Source organism: Puma concolor, chromosome A2 (assembly GCF_028749965.1).
Source record: "Puma concolor isolate L17-30 chromosome A2, mPumCon1.1.hap2, whole genome shotgun sequence".
NCBI lineage: Eukaryota > Metazoa > Chordata > Mammalia > Carnivora > Felidae > Puma > Puma concolor.
The window spans coordinates 92,883,069-92,906,581 of record NC_141668.1 but is presented as its reverse complement, the minus strand read 5'-3'; the positions used below and the strand labels follow the sequence as shown (position 1 = coordinate 92,906,581).

At 36.5% G+C, this 23,513-nt stretch overlaps 1 protein-coding gene across 4 annotated transcripts in view; it reads left to right on the top strand.

Annotated features, from left to right (window-relative positions):
- Nucleotides 1-23,513, top strand: part of COG5 (component of oligomeric golgi complex 5) — a 341,375-nt gene that overhangs the window by 260,186 nt on the left and 57,676 nt on the right. For all 4 annotated transcript variants that reach the window (XM_086696940.1, XM_086696941.1, XM_086696939.1 and 1 more), the window contains exons 15-16: nucleotides 17,633-17,743; nucleotides 19,493-19,555. In XM_086696940.1, the coding sequence (XP_086553066.1) occupies nucleotides 17,633-17,743; nucleotides 19,493-19,555 (174 nt within the window). The remainder of the gene's footprint in view (nucleotides 1-17,632; nucleotides 17,744-19,492; nucleotides 19,556-23,513) is intronic.

The following is a 23,513-nucleotide window of genomic DNA, read 5'->3' as shown; positions in this document are numbered from 1 at the left end:
TGCTGTTTCGAAGGGGCACATGCACCCCAATGTTTATAGCAGCACTATCGACAATAGCCAAAGTAGGGAAAGAGCCCAAATATCCACCAATGGCTGAATGGATAAAGGTGTGGGGTGTGTGTGTGTGTGTGTGTGTGTGTGTGTGTGTGTGTGTGTATACACACACACACACACACACACACACACACACACACACACAATGGAGTATTACTCAGCAATCAAAAAGAATGAAATCTTGCCATTTGCAATTACATGGATGAAACCAGAGGGTATTATGCTAAGTGAAATTAGTCAGAGGAAGACAAATATCATATTACTTCACTCATCTGAGGACTTTGAGACACAAAACGGATGAACCTAAGGGAAGGGAAGCAAAAATAATATAAAAACAGGGAGGGGGACAAAACATAAGAGAATCTTAAATTTAGAGAACAAACAGGGTTGCTGGAGGGAGGGGTTGTGGGAGGGGGATGGGCTAAATGGGTAAGGGGCATTTAGGAATCTACTCCTGAAATCGTTGCACCATATGCTAACTAACTTGGATGTAAATTTAAAAATTAATTAATTAATTAAAAAAAAGATTCAGTAGGCCATAGTGAAGACTTAGGAAAAGGTCAGAAATGGTTATTATTGTTAGGAAGTATTTTCAGAAGAAAGTGAGAAGTGCAAATTTGTTGGTTAAAGTCTGCAAAGTCTTTATTATCTGTTGTAATGAGAACATTGCATAATAGACAACCACAACACCTGAATGGCATTCAGTAAGCATTTATTGCTCATACTTGAGGCGCAGCTAGGTGACTTTACCTTGGTTGGGTTTGCTCACAGCCGGCTGGCAGCTGATCGAGGCTGCCTTCAACTATAGTTAAATACTCTGTTCTGCATGTCTCTGTGCCTGCAGCAGGCTCTCCTGGGCTTGATCCCATGAGGAAGGCAGAAGTACAAGAGAGAAATTATTCCCCAAGGTCTGGCTTACCAAAACCACCCAACCACAGTGCAATATGAAATTGCAAAGGATGTGGATGGAAAGAGGGATGAAGGATTGGGACTAATCATGCCATCTGTCACAAAGTCAAATTAGGAACATGGCAATAGCAACAACAAAAAAAAGCTCATGAAATTTTCTTTTTGAATCTTGTCAGTGTGCTTTAAATTTTTAAAAATATCTAGGGGTACCTGGGTGGCTCAGTCGGTTAAAGGGTCCGACTCTTGATCTCAGCTCAGGTCATGATCTTGGTTCAGGTCATGGTCTCATGAATCATGAGATCGAGCCCTGCATTGGGCTCTGCACGGCTTTGGATTCTCTCTACCTCTTTCTCTGCCCCTCCCCACTCATGCTGTCTCTCTCTCTCAAAATAAATATAAACTTTAAAAAAAAAACAGAAAATAGGGGCACCTGGGAGGCTCAATCAGTTAAGTGTCTGACTTCAGCTCAGGTCATGATCTCACGGTTCGTGTGTCTGAGCCCCACTTTGGCTCTGTGCTGACAGCTCACAGCATGGAGCCTGCTTGGGATTCTGTGTCTCCCTCTCTCTCTGCCCCTCCACTGCTCATGTTCTGTCTCTCTCACTGTCTCTCAAAAATAAATAAACATTAAAAAAATGTTTAAAGCAGAATATACAAGTATTTATTTACATATGTATTTATTTTGAGCTATAAAAAATGGAGTTGAAAATCTGCACATAACTTTTCACTCCCTAAAAACTTAAAAAACTTAAAAAACTTAACTACTAATAACCTACTGTTGACCAGATCCTTAGTCATACAGCATAAGTCAATGTTTATGTTATGTTAAACATAAACATATAAATAAATAACATAGTTAACACATTTTGAATGTTATATATACATGTACTATATTCTTTAAGAATAAAGTAAACTAGAGAAAATGAAATGTTGTTAAGAAAATCATAAGAGAAGATACACTTACAGTACTGTATTTATCAGAAAAAAAATATATGTGTAAGTGGACCTGCACAGTTCAAACCCATACCATTCTAGGGTAAACTATATCAGTTTTAGGTGCACAGCCACTTGCCTCTCCTGTGGTTAGAACTTTTAAGATTTATTCTCTTAGCAACTTTCAAATGTACAATACAGTATTGTTAACTATAGTCCCCCTACTTTATGTTATATTTCTAGGACTTATTTATCTTATAATAGGAATTTTGTATTCTTTGGACTATTTTCACCCATTTTGTCCCCACCCCTGCCTCTAGTAATCACCGATCTGTTCTTTGTATCTATGATAACACAGTATTGATTCTCTGTCTTGTTTATTTTACTTAGCATAATGCTCATAAGGTCTATCCATGTTGTCACAAATGACAGGATTTCCTTCCTTTTTAATGGCTGAATAGTATTGCATTGCATATATATGTGATCTCTCTCTCTTTCTCTTTCTCTCTCTCACATGTTCTTTATCCATTCATGAATGGATACTTAGGTTGTTTCTATGTCTTGGCTAGTGTAAATCATGCTATGATGAACATAGGAGTGCAGATATCTTTTCAAGATAATGATTTTATTTTCTTGGAGTAAATACTCCAAGAAGTAGAATTGCAGGATCCATATGATAGTTCTATTTTTAATTTTTTGAGAAACTTCCAGAAAGTTTTCCATAATTTATATTGCCACAACAGTGCCCAAAGGTTGCCTTTTCTTCCACATCCTCACCAACACTTGTTATTCTTTGTCTTTTTTATACCAGCCACTCTAACAGGTATGAGGTATGATATCTCATTGTGGTTTTGATGTGTATTTCTATGATGATTAGTGATGTTGAGTACCTTTTAATGTCCTGTTGACCATCTAAGTGCTGTCCTCAGAAAAATGTCTCTTCAGATCTAATCTCTAATCAGATTTTTTCTTTTTTGCTGTTGGGTTGTATGAATTCTTTATATATTTAGGATAATAACCTCTTATGATACATGATTGGCAAATATTTTCTCCTATGTGTATATTAAATTTTTATGGCATCCAATATCAGTTTCTTAGCCAGAAAATAGAAATTTATCACTATCATAATTAATGATTTTAACTAATGTTACTATTACTTTAAAAACTCATGAGCCTTTCTCTGTTTATTTTGACCCCTTATCACATTTTCTAGTCTTTATTGCCCTAAACATTTTTTCATTACTACAGTATATAATATCCAAATAAATATTTTTCCTCTTGTGTTTTTTCTTTCTTTTGTTACAAAATATATTTATTTTTTCCTTAATTTCAAAATGTGGTGTGTCTTCAGTCTCTGAACAATAGAATTTTCCATACTACAGGAAATAGAAGTAGTAGAGACTTGAAAAGAAATTAGGCAATTGAATCTTGCTTCATAATTTTTCACTGCCATGTTAGCACTTCGATACCATGAAGATTTTTAAAACATATTATTCACTTTTTCAAGGTGTTCTTGGTGACAGGATTAGTCTGAATTACCCGGTCCATTTTTACTCAAATTAGAAGTTTTAGCACTGTAGAGCTTTTACATCTTTTCAAGCATATTAATGATCAAAAAGAGCTTTTATTCTTATCCCTGTTCCAGGGTATTTGAGTGTATTTTAATTCCCTAATGTATACTTCAAAATTATTCTTTTTGAAAATATGTTTCTGGGAGAGAAAGTTGTCAGCATTTAGTCAAGGTAAGGCTTTGATTCATTCACTCAGCGCACCCTCCTTCCTACCCAGCACACTCAGACATACAGATACACATAGAGTAAAGATAGCCTTACTCACAAATAAGATACAAAGAAAACCTACATTAACCTCTTAAGGCTGCTATAGGTACCAGCTAGGGGGATACGAGGCAAGATTGACTGGTAAATGGAACTAAGGTCAAGACACAGTCAGGAATGGGATCTGCAGTATTCCAATGCGATGGGATTTCTGAGCCACGAGCCCAGGTCTGATTGTGAAATGGAGAGCTGTGGTGACTATGGCGGAGAGGGAGGCATGGTTGAAAGGACAACTCTAAACCCCCAAACACTTGGGACAATCAGAGAGAGGAAGGGGAAAAGACACATAAACACTCCCTTTAAAAATTAGGATGCAAACTGAAGTTTGCTGCATTTGAATACAAAAGAACTCATTTACATCTTAGAAAAATTGATGTTTTTTTAAATTATCCTTTAATTTATCAAGCACATAGCACACTTTTGGGCAACTTTTTACTCAACTCGTTAGTAGGAAGTTGTGCCAGTTTAGAATATTTTCTAAGACATACCTAAAAAGGTGTATTTGGAAAGCGTTCTGTGTTAGAAATCAAGAAAATCTTTTTTGTCCTTCTTGGACACTTATCTTTATATCACTTTTCGGTATCTTAGGATAGGAATTGTTAATCTAGGAGGTCTGTGAAGAAATTACAGGACATCTGTGAATCTCGGGAAATTATCAAATATTATTATGACGTGTGAATTTTTTCGGGGAAAATTTCACATATTTCAAAAAAGTCTATAATCCCTCCTTCTGAAATAACTGAAAAGTATCTAGAAAATCTCCCAAGTATTTGTTTGTCACAAACTATATAATGTCTTAATAGGGGAAAAGAAAGAGGGATGGATATAGGCTACTTAGGGTAGAATGAATGATTTCTAGAAAAGATGATGAGGACCTTACAAGAATAGGCAGCAGAAATGATAGTTTATGACAAAGTTTGTGTAGGTGTGATGGCTACTTCCTGTTTGTGATTAAGAGTCAATATTCCCTGGTTGATAAAACTTTTAGGCAGAGGACTTTACGATGGTTGAGTTCCTTTTGGAGGACGTGCTTTGGGCAGATGACAGTGAGTTCAGAGAAAGCCAGTCTGCTTGTATTTGCTATTTTTCAGTGACTTCAACCTGAAATAATATACAAGAGCAGCATATTTTGGAGTGGCATGTCCCAAACTCCTTCATACTCAAGTTATACAAAAATCAACTATTTATGTTTGCCAGCTACAAACAGAAAATAGAATTTTTTAAAAACACTATTTATAATGGCATCAGAAAATAACATGTTTCTATGAATAGTTTGAGAAAACATGGGCAAGACTACACTGAAAACTGTAAGTCATATTGAGAGAAATTAAAGAAATAAATGACGGCACATACTCTATTCATAGATTGGACGACTCAGTGTCGTAAACATGTCAGTTCTTCCAAAATTGATCTGTAGGTTCAGTGTAACAATATGCTTTTTACCAATGCAGACATATTTGTTCTACTGATAGCAAGATCCATTAGAAACCTGCAGTAATGGTGATGATGATGTATTAGCACAAGGTTAGAGAAACAGCCCCACAAGTATACTGTCACTTCTTGTGCGACAGAGATGACAGTGGACAGCAGTGGGGAGAGGGTGGTCTTTTTGGTAAGTGATGATGAGTTATTTTGATAGTCTTGTGGAAAAAAAAGAAAGTTGGCCCTCACCAAAGACGAAAATCAATTTTAGGTAGAATTTAGATCTAAATATGAAAGGGAAACCTAATAGAAATACCTACACATGTACACCATGAGATGTGTTTAGCAGCATTTTTTGTAAGAGCCTCAAAATGGAAACAACCCAAATGCCCATCAAGAGAACAGCTACATAAATTCTGAGATATTCATCAGTGGAATGCTGTACAATATTGAAAAAGAAGGAGACTACAGCTTACTATTGAAAAAGAAGGAGACTACACCTTACATACAGTCCTACATGGATGAATCTCACAAACGTAATGTTGAACAAAATATAAATATATATATACTTATTATATATGAAATAATATGTCCTAAATGATTATATAAAGAAGTCACTTTATAGGAGGAAGGAGATGATTGAGTTTTTGGAGTGCTGATAATGTTTAAACTTTTTGTCTGTGTTTACGAGAGTTTTTGATTTGTAATCATTCATTTATCTGTGCACTGGTTTTATTTATTTACTTACTTATTTATTTAATATGAAATTTATTGTCAAATTGGTTTCCATACAACACTCAGTGCTCATCCCAACAGGTGTCCTCCTCAATACCTATCACCCACCCTCTCGTCCCTTACACGCCCCATCAACCCTCAGGTTGTTCTCATTTTCAAGAGCCTCTTATGGTTTGGCTCCCTCCCTGTCTAACTTTTTTTTTTTTTCCTTCTCCTCCCCCATGGTCTTCTGTTAAGTTTCTCAGGATCCACATAAGAGTGAAAACATATGGTATCTGTCTTTCTCTGTGTGACTTATTTCACTTAGCATCACACTCTCCAGTTCCATCCAAGTTGCTACAAAAGGCCATATTTCATTCTTTCTCATTGCCACATAGCATTCTATTGGGTATATAAACCACAATTTCTTTATCCATTCATCAGTTGATGGACATTTAGGCTCTTTCCATAATTTGGCTACTGTTGACAGTGCTGCTATAAACTTTGGGGTACAAGTGCCCCTATGCATCAGCACTTCTGTATCCCTTGGGTAAATTCCTAGCAGTGCTATTGCTGGGTCATAGGGTAGATCTATTTCTAATTTTTTGAGGAACCTCCACACTGTTTTCCAGAGCGGCTGCACCAGTTTGCATTCCCACCAACAGTGCAAGAGGGTTCCCGTTTCTCCACATCCTCTCCAGCATCTATAGTCTCCTGACTTGTTCATTTTAGCCACTCTGACTGGCATGAGGTGGTATCTCAGTGTGGTTTTGATTTGTATTTCCCTGATGAGGAATGACGTTGAGCATCTTTTCATATGCCTGTTGGCCATCTGGATGTCTTCTTCAGAGAAGTGTCTATTCATGTTTACTGCCCATTTCTTCACTGGATTATTTGTTTTTTGGGTGTGGAGTTTGGTGAGTTCTTTATAGATTTTGGATTCTAGCCCTTTGTCCGATATGTCATTTGCAAATATCTTTGCCCATTCCATTGGTTGCCTTTTAGTTTTGTTGATTGTTTCCTTTGCAGTGCAGAAGCTTTTTATCTTCATGAGATCGCAGGATACAAAATCAATGTACAGAAATCAGTTATATTCTTATACACTAACAATGATGCAACAGAAAGACAAAGAAACTGATTCCATTCACAACTGCACCAAGAATCATAAAATACCTAGGAATAAATCTAACCAAAGATGTAAAAGATCTGTATGCTGAAAACTATAGAAAGCTTATGAAGGAAATTGAAGAAGATACAAAGAAATGGAAAAACATTCTGTGCTCATGGATTGGAAGAATAAATAGTGTTAAAATATCAATACTACCCAAAGCAATCGACACATGCAATGCAATCCCAATCAAAATTGCACCAGCATTCTTCTCGAAGCTAGAACAAGCAATCCTAAAATTTGTATGGAACCACAAAAGACCCCAAACAGCCAAAGTAATATTGAAGAAGAAGACCAAAGTGGGAGGCATCACAATCCCAGACTTTAGCCTCTTCTACAAAGCTGTAATCACCAAGACAGCATGGTATTGGCACAAAAAGACACATAGACCAATGGAATAGAATAGAGACTCCAGAATTGGACCCACAAAAGTATGGCCAACTAATCTTTGACGAAGCAGGAAAGAATATCCAATGGAAAAAAGACAGTCTATTTAACAAATGGTGCTGGAAGAACTGGACAGCAACATGCAGAAGAATGAAACTAGACCACTTTCTTACACCATTCACAAAAATAAACTCAAAATGGATAAAGGACCTGAATGTGAGACAGGAAACCACCAAAATCCTAGAGGAGAAAGCAGGAAAAAACCTCTCTGACCTCAGCCGCAGCAATGTTTTCCTTGACACATTTCCAAAGGCAAAGGAATTAAAAGCAAAAATGTATACTGATTGTTTTTAAACATTTCTATCTTGATTTTATATTTCAATTAAAAATACTTATAAAGTACTATAAAGGTAGGTGTATAGGTGGCACATGGGTGTATCCTAGCTTTATAGGAGATTAATCATTGAGTCTAGGACTTGAAAGAATATGGAGGCTTTTATAAGTTATAGTGAACCTCTAAATATTTAATAAATGAATCTTAGGAAAAAGTGAAAAAGGACTGAGATCAGGAAAAGTAGAAGTGCTTATTTTTCTTCCTTAGTTCACCAACCACCCACCTCTCCCCAGTTTAAACATTTAAGAACTTCCTAAAATAAACTAACCAAAACTAAATATAATATGCTGTACATTGGAAGTTTGGAGAAAATAAAGTGTGTGTGTGTGTGTGTGTGTGTGTGTGTGTGTGTGTGTGTGTGTGTGTAAAAGACATCTTGGGTGTAGATGTCATATTTTTACTTTTGTAAAAGAAAACATATGTGACTACCCTCTTTGCTGAGAACCCTGTTTAGTTGGGAAATTGAATTTCTAACTGTAATCATTCTGATAGCCTTCAAAGATTGACAGTAATGACAAGGAATATTGAGCTCTGGGGAATTCAAACCCCTTTCCTTTTTCTCTCAAGAATCTATAGAAAACGCTTCAAGAAAGTATTGATAGTTTGAGAGGTTGGTTCCAAATTAGTGAGGAAAGTAATGAGGGAAATAATTGGTAGTGCTTTGAAGACTTCTATGTGCTAATTTGGAAAACTCCCTAAGACATGATATTAGGCTGGAAAAAGAAGGTAAAAATAGACCATTTAGTAGTCCCACCTGTAAGTAAAACAAATAATAAAAATAAATGTCATTTTAAGCTTTTTCTTTTTTCTTTCTCTCTTTCTCTCTTTTCTTTCTTTCCTGGAAGGTCACCACAAGAAACTGTTAGTGTATAACTCTGAAGAGTGGGACTAAAGATGTGGAGAGAGAACATTTGGTCTTCAGTTTATATTTCTAAGTTCTGTTTCAGTTTTTACCATATGCAGGTTTTTAACTTGTAGAAATTATTTAATTAGCACCCAGAGGGACTGATCACACTGAGTGGGTTTGAGGAGGCAGGTACAAGTGGCTTAAAAGCCAACAGAAGTCTTGTAGCTGTTGAAGGAGTTTGTGTTCTGGACTCTGTTCTACATAAAGTGGCACCTTCAACCCAGAGCCTCTAGTTCTAAAGGACCCTGCTTCTTCAGCCTGGCTTCTGTGCCTGTATTCCAGAATACTGAGAGACCTAGAAACTTACTCTCCTGGAATTCCTGTGACCCAATCTAATATCCTTGAAAGTCTGTGACCTTAACTCTAGATGACGCCAGCCCTTGAAGAATATAGTAGGAAGTTTGGCCTTCACTGTGAGTGAGACAGAAGCCAGCCATTTCATGGTTGTACACAAAAGGAGGAAATCTAACTCAAAAGGAAGGATTGAAATGCAAGAAGTAATAGCAGGAGCAATTGGTAAACGTGTAGGTAAACTCAAGCCTTAATTGCATAAAACAAGAAATAATAGTGACTAATTTGGGACATATATAACTAGATAGAATGAAAATATTAGTCCACATTAAAGTTTGAAATGAGAAGGGGGTAATGAATTTTAAAGCATTCTAAAATGCTTTTATTATTCAGGAAGATTATAAAACTGGAGATATTTTGAGTTACATTGAATATGAATTTTAACAATTTAATTATGACCACTGAAAGAGTAGAAATAGAATATATAACTTCTAAGTGAACTGATGGGAAAATTGATAAAAGAGAAAAGTGTTAGTTCAATAAAAGGCTCAGAAATGAACAGAATAAAAGGAAGCAAAAAATCCTATGAGAAGTACATAGTAAGATGAATTTCAATCATTGATCACAATAAATGTAACTAAACTGGCCACTGACATTTCTCAATTTGGGTGGAATCGATAACTAAATTTAGCTTTTGTGTGACCCATGTAAAAACATACGCAATGTGGGTCCAAGGAGTGAATTGTCAAGAAAGAACTCTTGAGACGTTTGTGGTGGAAAAAGGTGCTTTTATTATAGCACCGGGACAGGACCTAGGAGTGCTGTATGAAGCTGTGCTTATATGCTTAGTGCTCAAGGGGGAGGGGATGTACAGTATTAGATCATAAATGTTGTTTTTGAATTTTTACTGATAAAACTACTTTAGCAAGATTTCTCTGGTGCTTATCATTCAGCTCAATATTAACTCTCAGTAGGATGTATAGGCAGTCATGAGATCCTTTAAGAATGTAGCAACCAGGGATGCCTGGGTGGCTCAGTTGGTCAGGTGTCCGACTTCGGCTCAGGTCATGATCTCATGATTCATGAGTTTGAGCCCCGTGTCGGGCTCTGTGCCAACAGCTTGGAGCCTGGAGCCTGCTTCAGATTCTGTCTCCATCTCTCTGCTCCTCCCCTGCTCCTGCGTGCGTGCGCGCGCACGCGTGTGTGTGTGTGTGTGTGTGTGTGTGTGTGTGTGTGTGTGTGTGTGTGTATATATATGTATATATAGCAAAAAAGAATGTAGCAACCAGGGGTGCCTGGGTGGCTCAGTTGGTTGAGCATCCGACTTCAACTCAGGTCATGATCTCCTGGTCTGTGAGTTCCAGCCCTGTGTCGGGCTGTGTGCTGACAGCTCAGAGCCTGGAGCTGCTTCAGATTGTGTCTCCTCCTCCTCTCTCTGCCATTTCCCTGCTTGTGCTCTTTCTCTCTCTCTCTTTCTCAAAAATAATTAAATGTTAAAAAAATAAAATGAAAAGAATGTAGCAACCAGTACATGTTTGATCCTTATCAGTACTACGCAGGCCATAGGTCAGCCTTCTGGGCTAAAGGTGAACATTTTCCTATTTCTATCCCTCATCGATAAGAACATGTAAAGGATAAAAGTAAAGGAATGGAGAAAAAATATTTCAGGCCAATACTAATTAGATAAGAACTGATGAAAATAACTGTAACCACATCAGACAAAATATATTCTGAAGCAAAACACCATTATTAGGGATTGGGGGGGGGGGGGGGGCGTGTCATAAAATGAGAAAAAGAACAATTTACCTGGAAGGTATAAGAATTATGATACACCTTACAACACAGCTTCGGACTAATAAATAACATTATCTTTGTGCATATAATTTTATTATTTTCTTAAGATACATTTCTGATAGTGGGATAAGTAAGGATATAGCAGCTTTAAGGCTGTTGGAATATATTGCTCATTAGCATCTCTTGACCTAGAAAACATTTGGATGAATACACTTAGAATCATTGGACCATATGTCCAAAACAACTACTGTTACATAGATCAGGGATTACAAATCAGTTTCTCCCCAGGTCTAAAGAGATTGGTAGTTGCTGCCTGGAGCACTGTGTTGTTAGACCATAACAGGGCCCCTTGATTACTGATGTCTTCTATATGTGTGGGAGGGGAGGAGACAGTCTGAGAGCCAGATATTTGCTCTTTATACTTTTCATTAAAATAATAACAGTGGTAATACTTTGCCTTTTTGTATGTACTCTTTGCTGTGTACTCCCAAATTGGATAGAAAGCATGTATTAGATCAGAAGATCTTAAGTTAATATAGACTTCTTATTAAAAATTAATTTGGTAATTATAATGCAGTCATGGTCACCACTTTCAGAAAAATAAGTACAGTTAAAACCTTGGATTGCAAGTAACTTGTTCTGCAAGTGTTCTGCAAGACAGGCAAACATTTCTAATAAATTTTAACTTGAAAAATGAGCGATGTCTTGCAGTATGAATAGTATATGATGCTGAATGTCACATGATCACACCTGAGCCAATGGTTCTTGCTTGAAATGCACTTTGATATATGAGTGCTTTGGATTACAAGCATGTTTCCAGAATGAATTATGTTTGCAAACCAAGGTTTTACTGTATAGACATCATGGTTTATCAGAACCTGTCAAAGCTTTTTTTTCTAAGTTTATTTATTTATTTTGAGAGCAAGAGCATGCACATGCAAGTGCAAGCAGGGCAGGGGCAGAGAAAGGGACAGAGAGAATCCAAAGCAGGCTCCATGCTGTTAGCACAGAGCCTGATGCAAGGCTCAATCCCATGAATCAGGAGATCATGACCTGAGCCAAAACCAAGAGTCAGACGTTCAGCCAACTGAGCCACCCAGGTGCCCCAGAACCTTTCAAAGGTTTTGTTAAAAATATCTGCCATAAGTATATAAGTATATATATAAGTATAAAAATGTTTTGACTTATTTTCATTTGGGGAAGCATTTTAGATTAGTACACACATTTTACACTGTTCTCTAAACTTACAGAATTCTAATATATACCTTTTTCTCATTTGTTTTATGTATGCTTGCCAAGAAATATTTAGAAGAATTATGAACAAATATACTTAAAAAGGAGTTATCCTGTAGTCTTGACATTACTTTAGCAGTAATGGAAATTATAGATAAATAAAGTACAAGTGTTATTTCCATAACATCTGGAAAGTAACTTTACCTTTCATAATTCATAACAAATCATTAATGTATCTTATTATTCTTTTTAGACATTCTTCTGAGTCACCAACTTGATAATTCCCCAAGAGTAATTTTCAGTAGATTCAATGAATAGAAATTTAAAGCTGTTATCCAGTTCACCTCATGAAGTATCAGTTTTACTTCTTTTACTTCTACCCCTCAGCTGTGATGTTAGGGAAATCTTGGTCATTTTTTCTGTAAGCTAAGAAATACATAGAAACATTCTTCATGTTAACTGTATAGTTTATCATTGTGTCTTGTGCACTGAATTCACACAATGTTCCTGGTGAGCAGATGTACGAATTATAATTTCTGAAAATTTTTTTCTTCAGATAATTAAAAATGAATAATATATCCTCTCATTTGTGCACAGGAACTATTTGGTTATTAAGGATTTGTTTAGCCTTTGGATTCCATGTGTGCGTGCATGTGTGTGTGAGAGAGAGATTTTTAAAACTCAAATGCAACTCTTGGTTTCTGACATCTTTCCAGACTGTATTAGATAGTGTAACATGATTCACCAGTATGTATGCTTCTCATAGTTAAGAATGTGGTTCTCTTATGGTTCCCACCTTTCTGGTCCCCTAGTTCCTTATGCTTTACAGCCAAAAGCTGTGTTTCTGCACCTCCATACAAGTTGTATTCATCTCAAATAAGGTAGACTTTGAAAAGGCAACAAGAAACCATTACTCTGGCCCTTCAGTCATTCAACAGAGACCTAATGAACACCTTCTGCATTAAGAGGCCTTGCTGAACATGTACTTGAATTAGTGAAAAGTCAGTTTTAAGGAGTTGAAGTGAAGGAAGTAGCTTAAAACAGCGAAAGTCAAAATGGCTCAAGATGGGTAGAAAATTTAGAAATAGAGAATGCCTTCTTTATGTAAAATGCATGTTTTCCACAAACCAAAAGGAGCCAATATTTACTCTGTAACTCCAGGCAACTTCATTGGCTTTTCGTTTGGATTCCTCAGTCCTAATCTGTGCCTTTCATCCCTAGGCAGTGCAGACATAGGGTAGAGCTCGGAGGCTTGATGGCAGAAGAAAGGACCAAGCAAAGACATGTGAGAAGAAAATTAGAACAAGACATAAAATTGGAGATAAAAATGGAGCATACTTTGCTATCAGCTGTAGTATCTGTTCTGTGTTACATATGGAGAAGCTAAAGGCACAAGTTAGTTACTCAGCTAGCAAGTGTTTCGAGGCAAGTCTGTTTAGATTTGAGTCAAGGATTATATTGTTCCAGACATTCTGAGAGCAATAAGAGAATGGATAAAACAAACTCTGATCAGTTCATGCAGTGGAATACTATACAACAATAAAAAGGAACAAACACAAGTGAAAACCAGAAACATTATTCTGAGTGAAAGAAACTTTGCACACACGTACATGCACAAAAAACTTTATATAAAGATACAGAATAGGCAAAACTAATCAGTGCAGCAAGGTCAGGGGTAATAAGTATACTAATGTCTACAAGTTATTTTGAGATACATCAAAAATACAAAACTATTAAACGTCCAACTCTTGATTTTGGCTCAGGTCACGATCTCATGGTTTGTGGGATCAGGCCCTACGCTGCAGAGCCTGCTTGGAAGTGTCTCGGTCCCTCCCCCACTCCCACTGTGTGTGTGTCTCTCTAAATAAATAAACTTAAAAAAATACAAAATGGATCTATGTACGGATAGCATAAGCAAGTATTGTAAAATGTTAATTATAGAATCTAGGCAGTATATGGGTATTCAGTGTACAAGTCTTTCAAGTGTCTATAATAAAATGTCAGGAAAATTTAATTGTGTTTGACTTTCAGCGTTTTTGAAAACAGTATGTGTAAGCAAAAGTACATTCTTTATCCCAAGAAGAACAGCACAGTGGCAGCAGGGGCTCATAAAAGACTGAATAATCTGTGAAACATTGTCTTTGGAGCTCATTAAAAATACCTTCCCGTATGGTCTCTGAATGCAGTCCTCCTTAAAGCCAAGGCTAATTGAATCACAATAGTGAATGCCTCTCCAGGGTAGGGTGGGAGTTGACTGGGAAGTGGAATGAAGGAAACTTCTAGAGTGATAGTATCACACAAGTAAAACCATTTACCATATCTCATTGAATTGTGCACTTAAGGTCCGCATTTCATTATACATAAGTTTTTCCTCAAGAGGAAAAAAAAAAGCTGTAAGTGAATACTGAATTCTAGCTAATGATCCACATGCTTGAGTGTTGATGTCTGAAAATTATTTGAAATGAATGAAAAATATCAAATGTGTTGAAGGATAGATATGTGATATAAAGCAAATTAAAGAATGTTAATAGGTTATCTGTATATGAGTGTTCACTGTATAGTTCTTTTAACCTTAAATGGAAGAGAAGGAGCTAAGAACCCAGCGTATTGGAAGGATCATCTGTATAAATATTGGATTAATCAAGAGTTACTACAGGAATAAGTACCCCTACTACCCAGATCTTGGTCTCTAACACCACCTTCACTAAAATGAACCACATCTCCTTGGAGACATAGCACATTCCACATAAAAGTATTGGATTGACATAAATTTATGAAGTTGATAACTCAGATTTTGTAGTGAAGTGGCCATCTTCTTATGAAGTACCCACTGAAATATTTAGGGGCAAAGGGCTATAATATAATGTATGTATGATTCAGGAAAAGAATTATACATTATATGTAAGAGAGAGAAAATACAAACAATAAATCAAATGGGATGAAATGTTAATAAGTAAATCTGGGTAAAGTGTCTAAGAGTACTCCTTACATTTGTAACATTTTGTAAATTTGAAATTATTTCCCCAAAACAATTATGACAGGAGTGGTGTTCGAGAGGGACGAAGTGATCTACCGAGCTCAGGTGTTGGGCTTACTGTATTTTGTGCTGTGAGACCAAGATAAGCAGTGGATTATCTTAAATTTCCAATCTTCTAGTGTCCTATTTTCACTTTGATATTTGAATTTTGTTCCTTGTTTTTGGCACAGTGATATTTCATCTTTAGTTCTTTTATATCAGTGTTTCGCTCTTCCAAATATAATGTTTTTTTTTTTGCAGAACTTTGTAGGTCTCTAACTTAGCTCTCTTGTCTTAGTCTTCATTTTTACAAGGCTCAGGGCATCTAGCAGATAACTCTTAAAGTTGGGGATTTTTCTTTCTATACTTTTAAAAAAAGTTTTATTACAATATAATTCACCCATTTAAAGTGTACAATTCAGTGGTTTTTAGTATATTCACAATCAAATTTAGAACATTTTCTTACCCCAACAAGAAACCTCCTACCCATCAGCAGTCATTTCATGTTTACCCTTCTTTCCTCATCCCCTTATTACTAATCTACTTTTTATCTCTGGGTATTTCATGTAAATGTAATCATTCCATATGTGGCCTTTTGTGACTGGCTTCTTTTAGTTCAAATGTTTGCAGTTCATCCACGTTTTAGCAGGTATCAGAGCTTCATTCTTTTTGTTTTGTTTTGTTTTGTTTTTTTGCTTAGTAATGTTCCTTGTATGAATATACTACGTCTTATTTATCCATTTATTAGTTGACGTTTGGGTTGTTTTCATTTTTGATCTATTACACTATGGAACAATGTTGCTATGAACATTTGTATACATGTTTTTATATGAACATGTGTTTTTGTTTTGGACACCCAACTGACTGAGCCACCAAGGCACCCCAAGATTGGATTTTTAAAAATTGTATAGCTAGGGGCTCTTGGATAGCTCAGTCGGAAGAGCATGTAACTCTGGATCTCTGGGATGTGAGTTTGAGCCCCATGTTGGGTTTAGAGATTGCTTAAAGATAAAATCTTTAAAAAAAATTGTATAGCTGGAACTCATAACTTTTAAATGCCCTTTGCAGATGGATATATATTTAGCATCTGACACCCTGAGTCTGCCATAACCACTGATGCCACTAACCACTGCCACTTTATTGTCCAATTTTAGAGTTCAACTTGATTGCAAGTTGGTGACCAGGTCCATGAGGAAAGGCAAAAGAAATTGGAGCTCTTTAACTTGATGTCAGAAAGCCCCACGTTGACTTAGTAGCCATTGCCATGGGTTGTAACATTAACAAAGGAATATTCCCTTCATTTTAATTGCAAATTTTCATATTTTTAAATATTTTATTATCATAAGTAGGAATTGATAAAATGGGCATTGAGTTTAATTTTTTTAAATGTTTGTGTGTGTGTGTTCGTCATAGGAAAGTAGAAAGCAAAATAGTATTTCTTTCTCCCAGATTTTATTTGGCTCACTCTAACAGAAGATACTCTTGGTTTCAGCTCTCCTAAAAGGCCAGTTTTTTGTATGTTGAGATCTGCATACACATTTACAGAGTTTACTTAGATCATTTTTTATTTGTCCTACTCAGATTTAATTCACCTTTAAGAAACCATCATTACAGAGGACTGGATTAAAATCTGATCAATATGAAAATAGTTTATATGTAGATTATTTTCTTAGATCAAGCTGTAAGAATTCTAGATTAACTCTGTAAAGCATTACATGTCCTAAAACTCATATATTCAGAAGTAAATTAAAGGGGAGAGGAGTGAAGGGGCACCTGAGTGGCTCAGTCTGTTGAGTGTCTGACTTTGGCTCAGTTGATGACCTCATGGCTCATGGGTTTGAGCCCCGTGTAGGGCTCTGTGCTGATAGCTCCAAGCATGGAGCCTCCTTTAGATTCTGTGTCTCCCTCTCTCTCTGCCCCTCCCCTGCTCATGCTCTATCTCTCTCTCTCTCAAAAATAAATATAAACATTAAAAAATTATTTTTAAAAGGTGAGGAGTAAAAAGTTCTTAATACCACTTGTACTGACTGTCCACATACAGTATAATCTTAACTATCTTTCTTTTTTTTGAAAGAATTTAATCAATAAAAATGAAAGTAAAACCCTCTCTTCACCACCCATTTCAGAGCATATTATGATGGCTGCCAGATGTACATAGGATGTAGGTTTATTTTTATTCGTTCCTCCTTCCCTCCCTTCCTTTTTTTTTTTTTTTTCCTTTTGATGGCTTATTTCTGAGTTTTTGAGTAGAAAGACTATTGGCAGCTGCCAGAAGGTATGTCCTAGGAGTGCTATGCTGATGTATGAAAATAACAGCACACACACTGGGCTTTTAGGTCACATGTGCCTCCGGGGTCCATCAGCTCTGAAGTGATGGAGGGTGTTCTTCTTGGGCATGATGATTGGGTTTCCTCTCTATAGAGGTTCCTGGTTGTGCCTAAAGTCCCCAGTGTTCGATCTGAAGTTACCAGTTAACATTTTTTTGTTTTTTGTTTTGGTCAGGGGACATGAGCTTCTTCCCAGTTATAAATGAACTGCCATTTTGGTAATTTCTATTTGTGTTGAATTCTTACAGCTGTCCACACAAGGAGATGCAAGTCAGGTGATTGGGCCTCTTACAGAAGGGCAGAGAAGAAATGTGGCAGTAGTGAATTCACTGTATAAGTTACACCAATCAGTAACAAAGGTAACCTTTATTTTATTTTAATTAAGTTATTTTAATTTCAACTTCTTTCTGTTTGCCTCAAATAGACAACGAATTATTATTTAATTTTTTGCAAAAGAAAGCAATGAAAACGTGGTGAGTGTGAAATAAGCTGTGGAATGAACTCTTTTTAAACAGTTATTGACTCTGGCCTTTATCATTTGTGTGACTTTTTGTTTATATACTTGGTTTAAAGCATAAGAACTCTAGATCATCAGGCTTGGTTGGTATAATCAAGTTTATTGAGCAGATGATTTAAGGGTAAATCATACTATTTCATACCTATTAAAAAGCATAATTTGATATCATGTGGGTGGTAGTAAATTATAGCAAAGCTAATGACAGAATGAGAACTCTTAATCCCTCCAACATGTTGGAAAGGTTCTATCTTTGCCCCAAAATAGGGGGAAGGAGCTGCCTAAACAGTGCATTTTTATGGTGTAATAACTGATGGCTACTTGAAAATAGAAGATGGATTTTTTTTTTTTTTTGCTGTTGTGTTGCTGATGTAATTTTTAATGATGAACTTTAATTTGTTGGTGACCATATATTATTTCTAAGATGAACTGTATTTATAATTACCAGGAAAGCTACACTTTCAACCCAATCTTTGACTTTTGAGTAGCTTGTGTTTATTCTCTGTAAACCATTTCCAAAATATTTAGCAAGTAGAGAAATAATTAGAGGACCTGAAGAAGGCTAAAGATTAGATGACATTCTTGAAAACATGACCTTTAATTTGAGCTTTAACATGCTAAATTGTATTTTAGAATAATTATCAGTGACTGTTCAGTTACTTAGAATTTTAACAAGTCCTTTTATCAGTTAGGAGTTTACAAAAAAGTGTATGTCACACATTAAGCAGAATATATTTTAAAGGTTTATTAACAAACCTCAGAAGAGTAAGTAAAAAACAAAAGTAAATAAAAAATATAAATCATGTATTTTCCATTCCCTTTATTATTACTCTAATTAGACTGCAATCAATGAAAGAATGTTATTTATTTAGGCTGATGAAAATGCCTTTCTTGATACTTTCAGAATGTTCATAATATTTGTATTGATTTCTAAAAAGAAATTGTTTGATATTTGTATTTTATTTTATTTTTATTTTTTTAATGCTTATTTATTTTTGAGAGGAAGAAAGACAGAGTGTGAGCAGGGGCAGGGGAGGGGCAGAGAGAGAGGGAGACACACAGAACTCGTTGGGCTCCAGGCTCCGTGCTATCAGCACAGAGCCAGACACGGGGCTTGAACTCACGAACTGTGAGATCATGACCTGAGCTGAAGTAGGACGCTTAACCAACTGAGCCACCCAGGCGCCCCTGACATTTGTATTTGAAAGACTTGTTGAAAATTATAGTTAGCCTGGAGAAAAGTGATTTTTTTAAAGAAGTATGTAAATACGGCTTTAGACTGACCTTTTCAAGTTACAGTATTATAACGACAGCCTGTCTAAAGTGAATAAAGGAAAGCCAACTCTTAACATTCTTAATCTTTTGATTATTTGAAGTATACAGTACGTTTGCTTTATACAGGAAAGTATTGTTCAGTCTGCCTTAACTAGTAAATACTAAGAAGTTTTTAAAACATGTAGGAGATATAATGTGAAGTTATGATACTGTTTTATGTGTCTGTAGAAACAGCTTTATTATGTTAATGATCAAAATTAATATTTATAAAAATAAATGACTTAAGCACAACTATAACTGGATCAAAACCTTGTTCTAGGTGGTTTCCAGTCAGAGCTCATTCCCACCAGCAGCCGAACAAACTATAATCTCAGCCCTAAAGGTAAAAGAATTTAATCTTTGACTCTACAGATCACAGTGGGTTTTAGGATTTGTTTGGATGAGTGGGAGATTGTCACATTTTAAAAATAATTCAGAATTCTCTACCAAAAGTAGCTGCTGATAATTATCCTAAAGAGAAGGCATACATGTGTGTTTATATTTTCTAGATCTTAAAAATAGACCCTGTTGGTGTCTACAGATTGTGTTCTACTTATGATAATTTTATCATAAGCAAGAGAAGCAGGAGTCTTCAAGTACTCACTATATCTCAGGGCAGTACAGCCTAGTGTTATCCCAGTAAAGCATTGAGTCCCTACTAGGGTGATTTTGTCCTCTAGGGAACATTTAACCATGTTTAGAGACATTTTTGATTGTCATGACTGGGAGTGGAGTGCTCTTGGCATCTAGTGCCAGGGATGCTGTTCAACATCTTGCAGTGCATAAGAGAGCCCTGACAACAAGGAATTATTGGGCCCAAAATGTCAATAGTGCCAAGGTTGAGAGACTCTAATGTGTATGTGAAAGGTGTGAAATCAGGGTAAATTCCCATTTTTAACATACTTACATAAATATACCCAGGAAGTTTAATAAAAAATAATGATCGTACAAGATTCAGAGCCATATGTAGCTGACACTAGGTAACTCTTTTTTTTTTTTTTTTTTTTTTTTTTTAAATTTTTTTTTTTTCAACGTTTATTTATTTTTGGGACAGAGAGAGACAGAGCATGAACGGGGGAGGGGCAGAGAGAGAGGGAGACACAGAATCGGAAACAGGCTCCAGGCTCCGAGCCATCAGCCCAGAGCCTGACGCGGGGCTCGAACTCACGGACCGTGAGATCGTGACCTGGCTGAAGTCGGACGCTTAACCGACTGCGCCACCCAGGCGCCCCTAGGTAACTCTTTAAACAAGGAAATCATTCATTTTTATGGTAGTAATAGATACCCTGTATTTAGTACCTGCTCCTTGCCAGTCACATGCAATATATTGAAATATGATCGCAACTGTTCAAGTTATATATTATTGTCCCTATTTTATACAACTTGGAATAGCTTGCTCAAAGTCCTAATGCTGGTAAATCCAGACCTCACTGACCCAGAGAGTTGTGTTTGCTTGCCATCATCATTCATTTGTTTACTAAATGTTTTTAGTATTTACTAAGTAACACTGTGTAGCAAAGACTCAGGAGCCAAACTACTAGTATATGAATCCTATCTCAGCTATTTAACTAACTGTATGACCTCAGACAAGTTAATAAGTTTACTCTTGCCTGAGTTTCTGCATCTGTAAGGTGTACAATATAACTGCACAAAGGTAATAGATGTCAACTGTCAGGTTAGATTTAGGTTGCTTAGATAGAGATAGAGACAGAGACAGAGACAGGCACTACCAGTGAATTCCAAGGACAAATACTTTTATTTAGGGAGTAAGAAGCTACAAAGAAACAACACTGTTGAACAACAGTTCAACAGCAAACTTCAGTTTGCTGAGGAAGAGATTTAGAGGATGTTGTCACAAATCCTAAGGGAGAAGGTAATTTCTGTCATAATGCTATCCACAGGTGACATGGATGGGGATTTTACAGGCCCCAAAACTTGAGGACACTAAATTCATATATGTGGGTAGGAGAAGACAGTCTTTTCCCCCAGCACAGTGAAAGCACACTTGGATGTTTCTCTGTATTCTTTCTGTTCCCCCAATGTGCCCATCTCATTATGATGAAGTATTATTAGAGCCACCATCCTAAAATAATTGTTTTTTTTTTTTTTTTTTTTTTTTTAATTTTTTTTTTTTCAACGTTTATTTATTTTTGCGAGAGAGAGAGAGACAGAGCATGAACGGGGGAGGGGCAGAGAGAGAGGGAGACACAGAATCGGAAACAGGCTCCAGGCTCTGAGCCATCAGCCCAGAGCCCGACGCGGGGCTCGAACTCCCAGACCGCGAGATCGTGACCTGGCTGAAGTCGGACGCTTAACCGACTGCGCCACCCAGGCGCCCCTAAAATAATTGTTTTTATTAAGAGTTGTCCAAAAAGGGGCACCTGGATGGGTCAGTCAGTTAAGCTTCTGATTTCAGCTCAGGTCATGATCTCACAGTTTGTGAGTTTGAGTCCCACATCGGGTTCTGTGCTAACAGTGCAGAGTCTACTTGGGATTCTCTCTCTCTCCCACTCTCTGTCTCTGCCCCTCCCCCACTCTCTCTCTCACACACACTCAAAATAAATAAAACTTTAAAAAATGTAAAAAAAAAAAAAGAGTTGTCCAAGAAAAGAATTGTCCAAGTTACTGATGGTCATAAAAATACCATAAAATCAAACCAATAGGAAAACCCAAAAGGTCTTAACATTCTTGCTTCCAGGCAGGGAATTCACAGTCTCCTTTTCTGTGGTTCCACATTTTTTCTTTGTCTTCTAGAAGTAGCTATCAAACATATTTTGATTGCTACCCAAGATAGGAAATCGATTTTAATTTGTGACCCCATACACAATATATAAGCATTTATAAATATGTACATACCTATATAATTGCATGTATGTAAGATATACATCTATATTTCTGTAATTGAAACAAAAGTTTCACAGAACAATATTTTCCTTATTTTGGGTGATACATGCTTTTGTTTTCTATGCTCCTCTATTACTTTTTTTTTTTAATTTTTATTTATTTATTTTGAGAGAGAGAAAGCACAAGTAGGGGAAGGGAATGGAGAGAGAGAGAGAGAGAGAGGGAGGGAGGGAGGGAGGGAGAGAGAGAGAGAGAGAGAGAGAGAGAGAGAGAGAGGCAATCCCAAGCAGACTCCACGCTCAGTGTGGAGCCTGATGCAGGGCTTGATCTCACAGCCCGAGCTGATATCAAGAGTTAGACACTTAACCAGCTGAGCCACCCAGGCACCCCTCATCTATTACTTTTTAAAACATTCTGATAGTGATTTTTTGGCCCCTAATGATCACAACTCATGGTTAGAGAAAGTCCACTCTGTAGGTTAAGACAGAGTGCCTACACTTTGCCTGATCATAAAAGTCTCCCGACAGATTCAAACTAGAAATTCTTCAGATTGTAATTCAGTGTCGGATGTACTCTGAATCTGCATTTTTAACATATAACAAAGGTAGTTCCTGTTGTTAGTCACTGTAGGCTGAGAGTTGAGGCCAGTGCAGGCAAGATTGCCCTGACCTCCAGCTACAGCCCTTGCTCTGAGGCTTGCTCACCAGAGCCAACAGCTCACGTAGCTGGGCAGTTTGGTGACGACTCACCAGTGTGGTCCTTGAGAATTGGGTAAGAAGACTGGCAGGTGGTTCAAGTGGCCCTGCCAATTAAAGACTTAATTGCATATGTTAACAGAACTCAATGAAACCATTTTGACGTTGCTTTTTAAATTAAATCATAAAAACTGTTATGACATATTAAGTAAAAAACAAAACCCTCTCACTTAAGGAAAAAAAAGAGAACCTTGAATTTCCTAAAATTGTAGGAACTTTAGTACAAATTTACTTTGAGTTAGGGGTAGAATGGTAGGAGGTATAAATAATTGTATCCCAAGAACCAAAAACCTATATGCTTTTATTATTTTATAGAGAAAATACTAAATATATGTTTCACTTGCTAAAATTACACAGAAGGGTACATAACAGTTTTTTCTTCTCTACCTTGTTGAGATTTTATCTGAAATTAAATGTTATTTTAGGCTTGAGGTTTAACATCTGATAATTATCTACTTTGTCATGGATGGCATAATTAAAATTAATGAGAGTCATTTTATTATACTCACCTCAGCTCTTAAGTATTTAAATACCTTGGCTCAATAATTCTGATCCATTTATTACTGGGATTGTTTCATATAGATAGTGATTGTATTGCTAAGTTTAAACATAGTAGTTTTTCATTTCTCCCTTATTGTGTGGGTTTATGTTCTGTATGAGAGAATAATCCAGATTGCTGAGACTTCTATATTTTTGTAATCT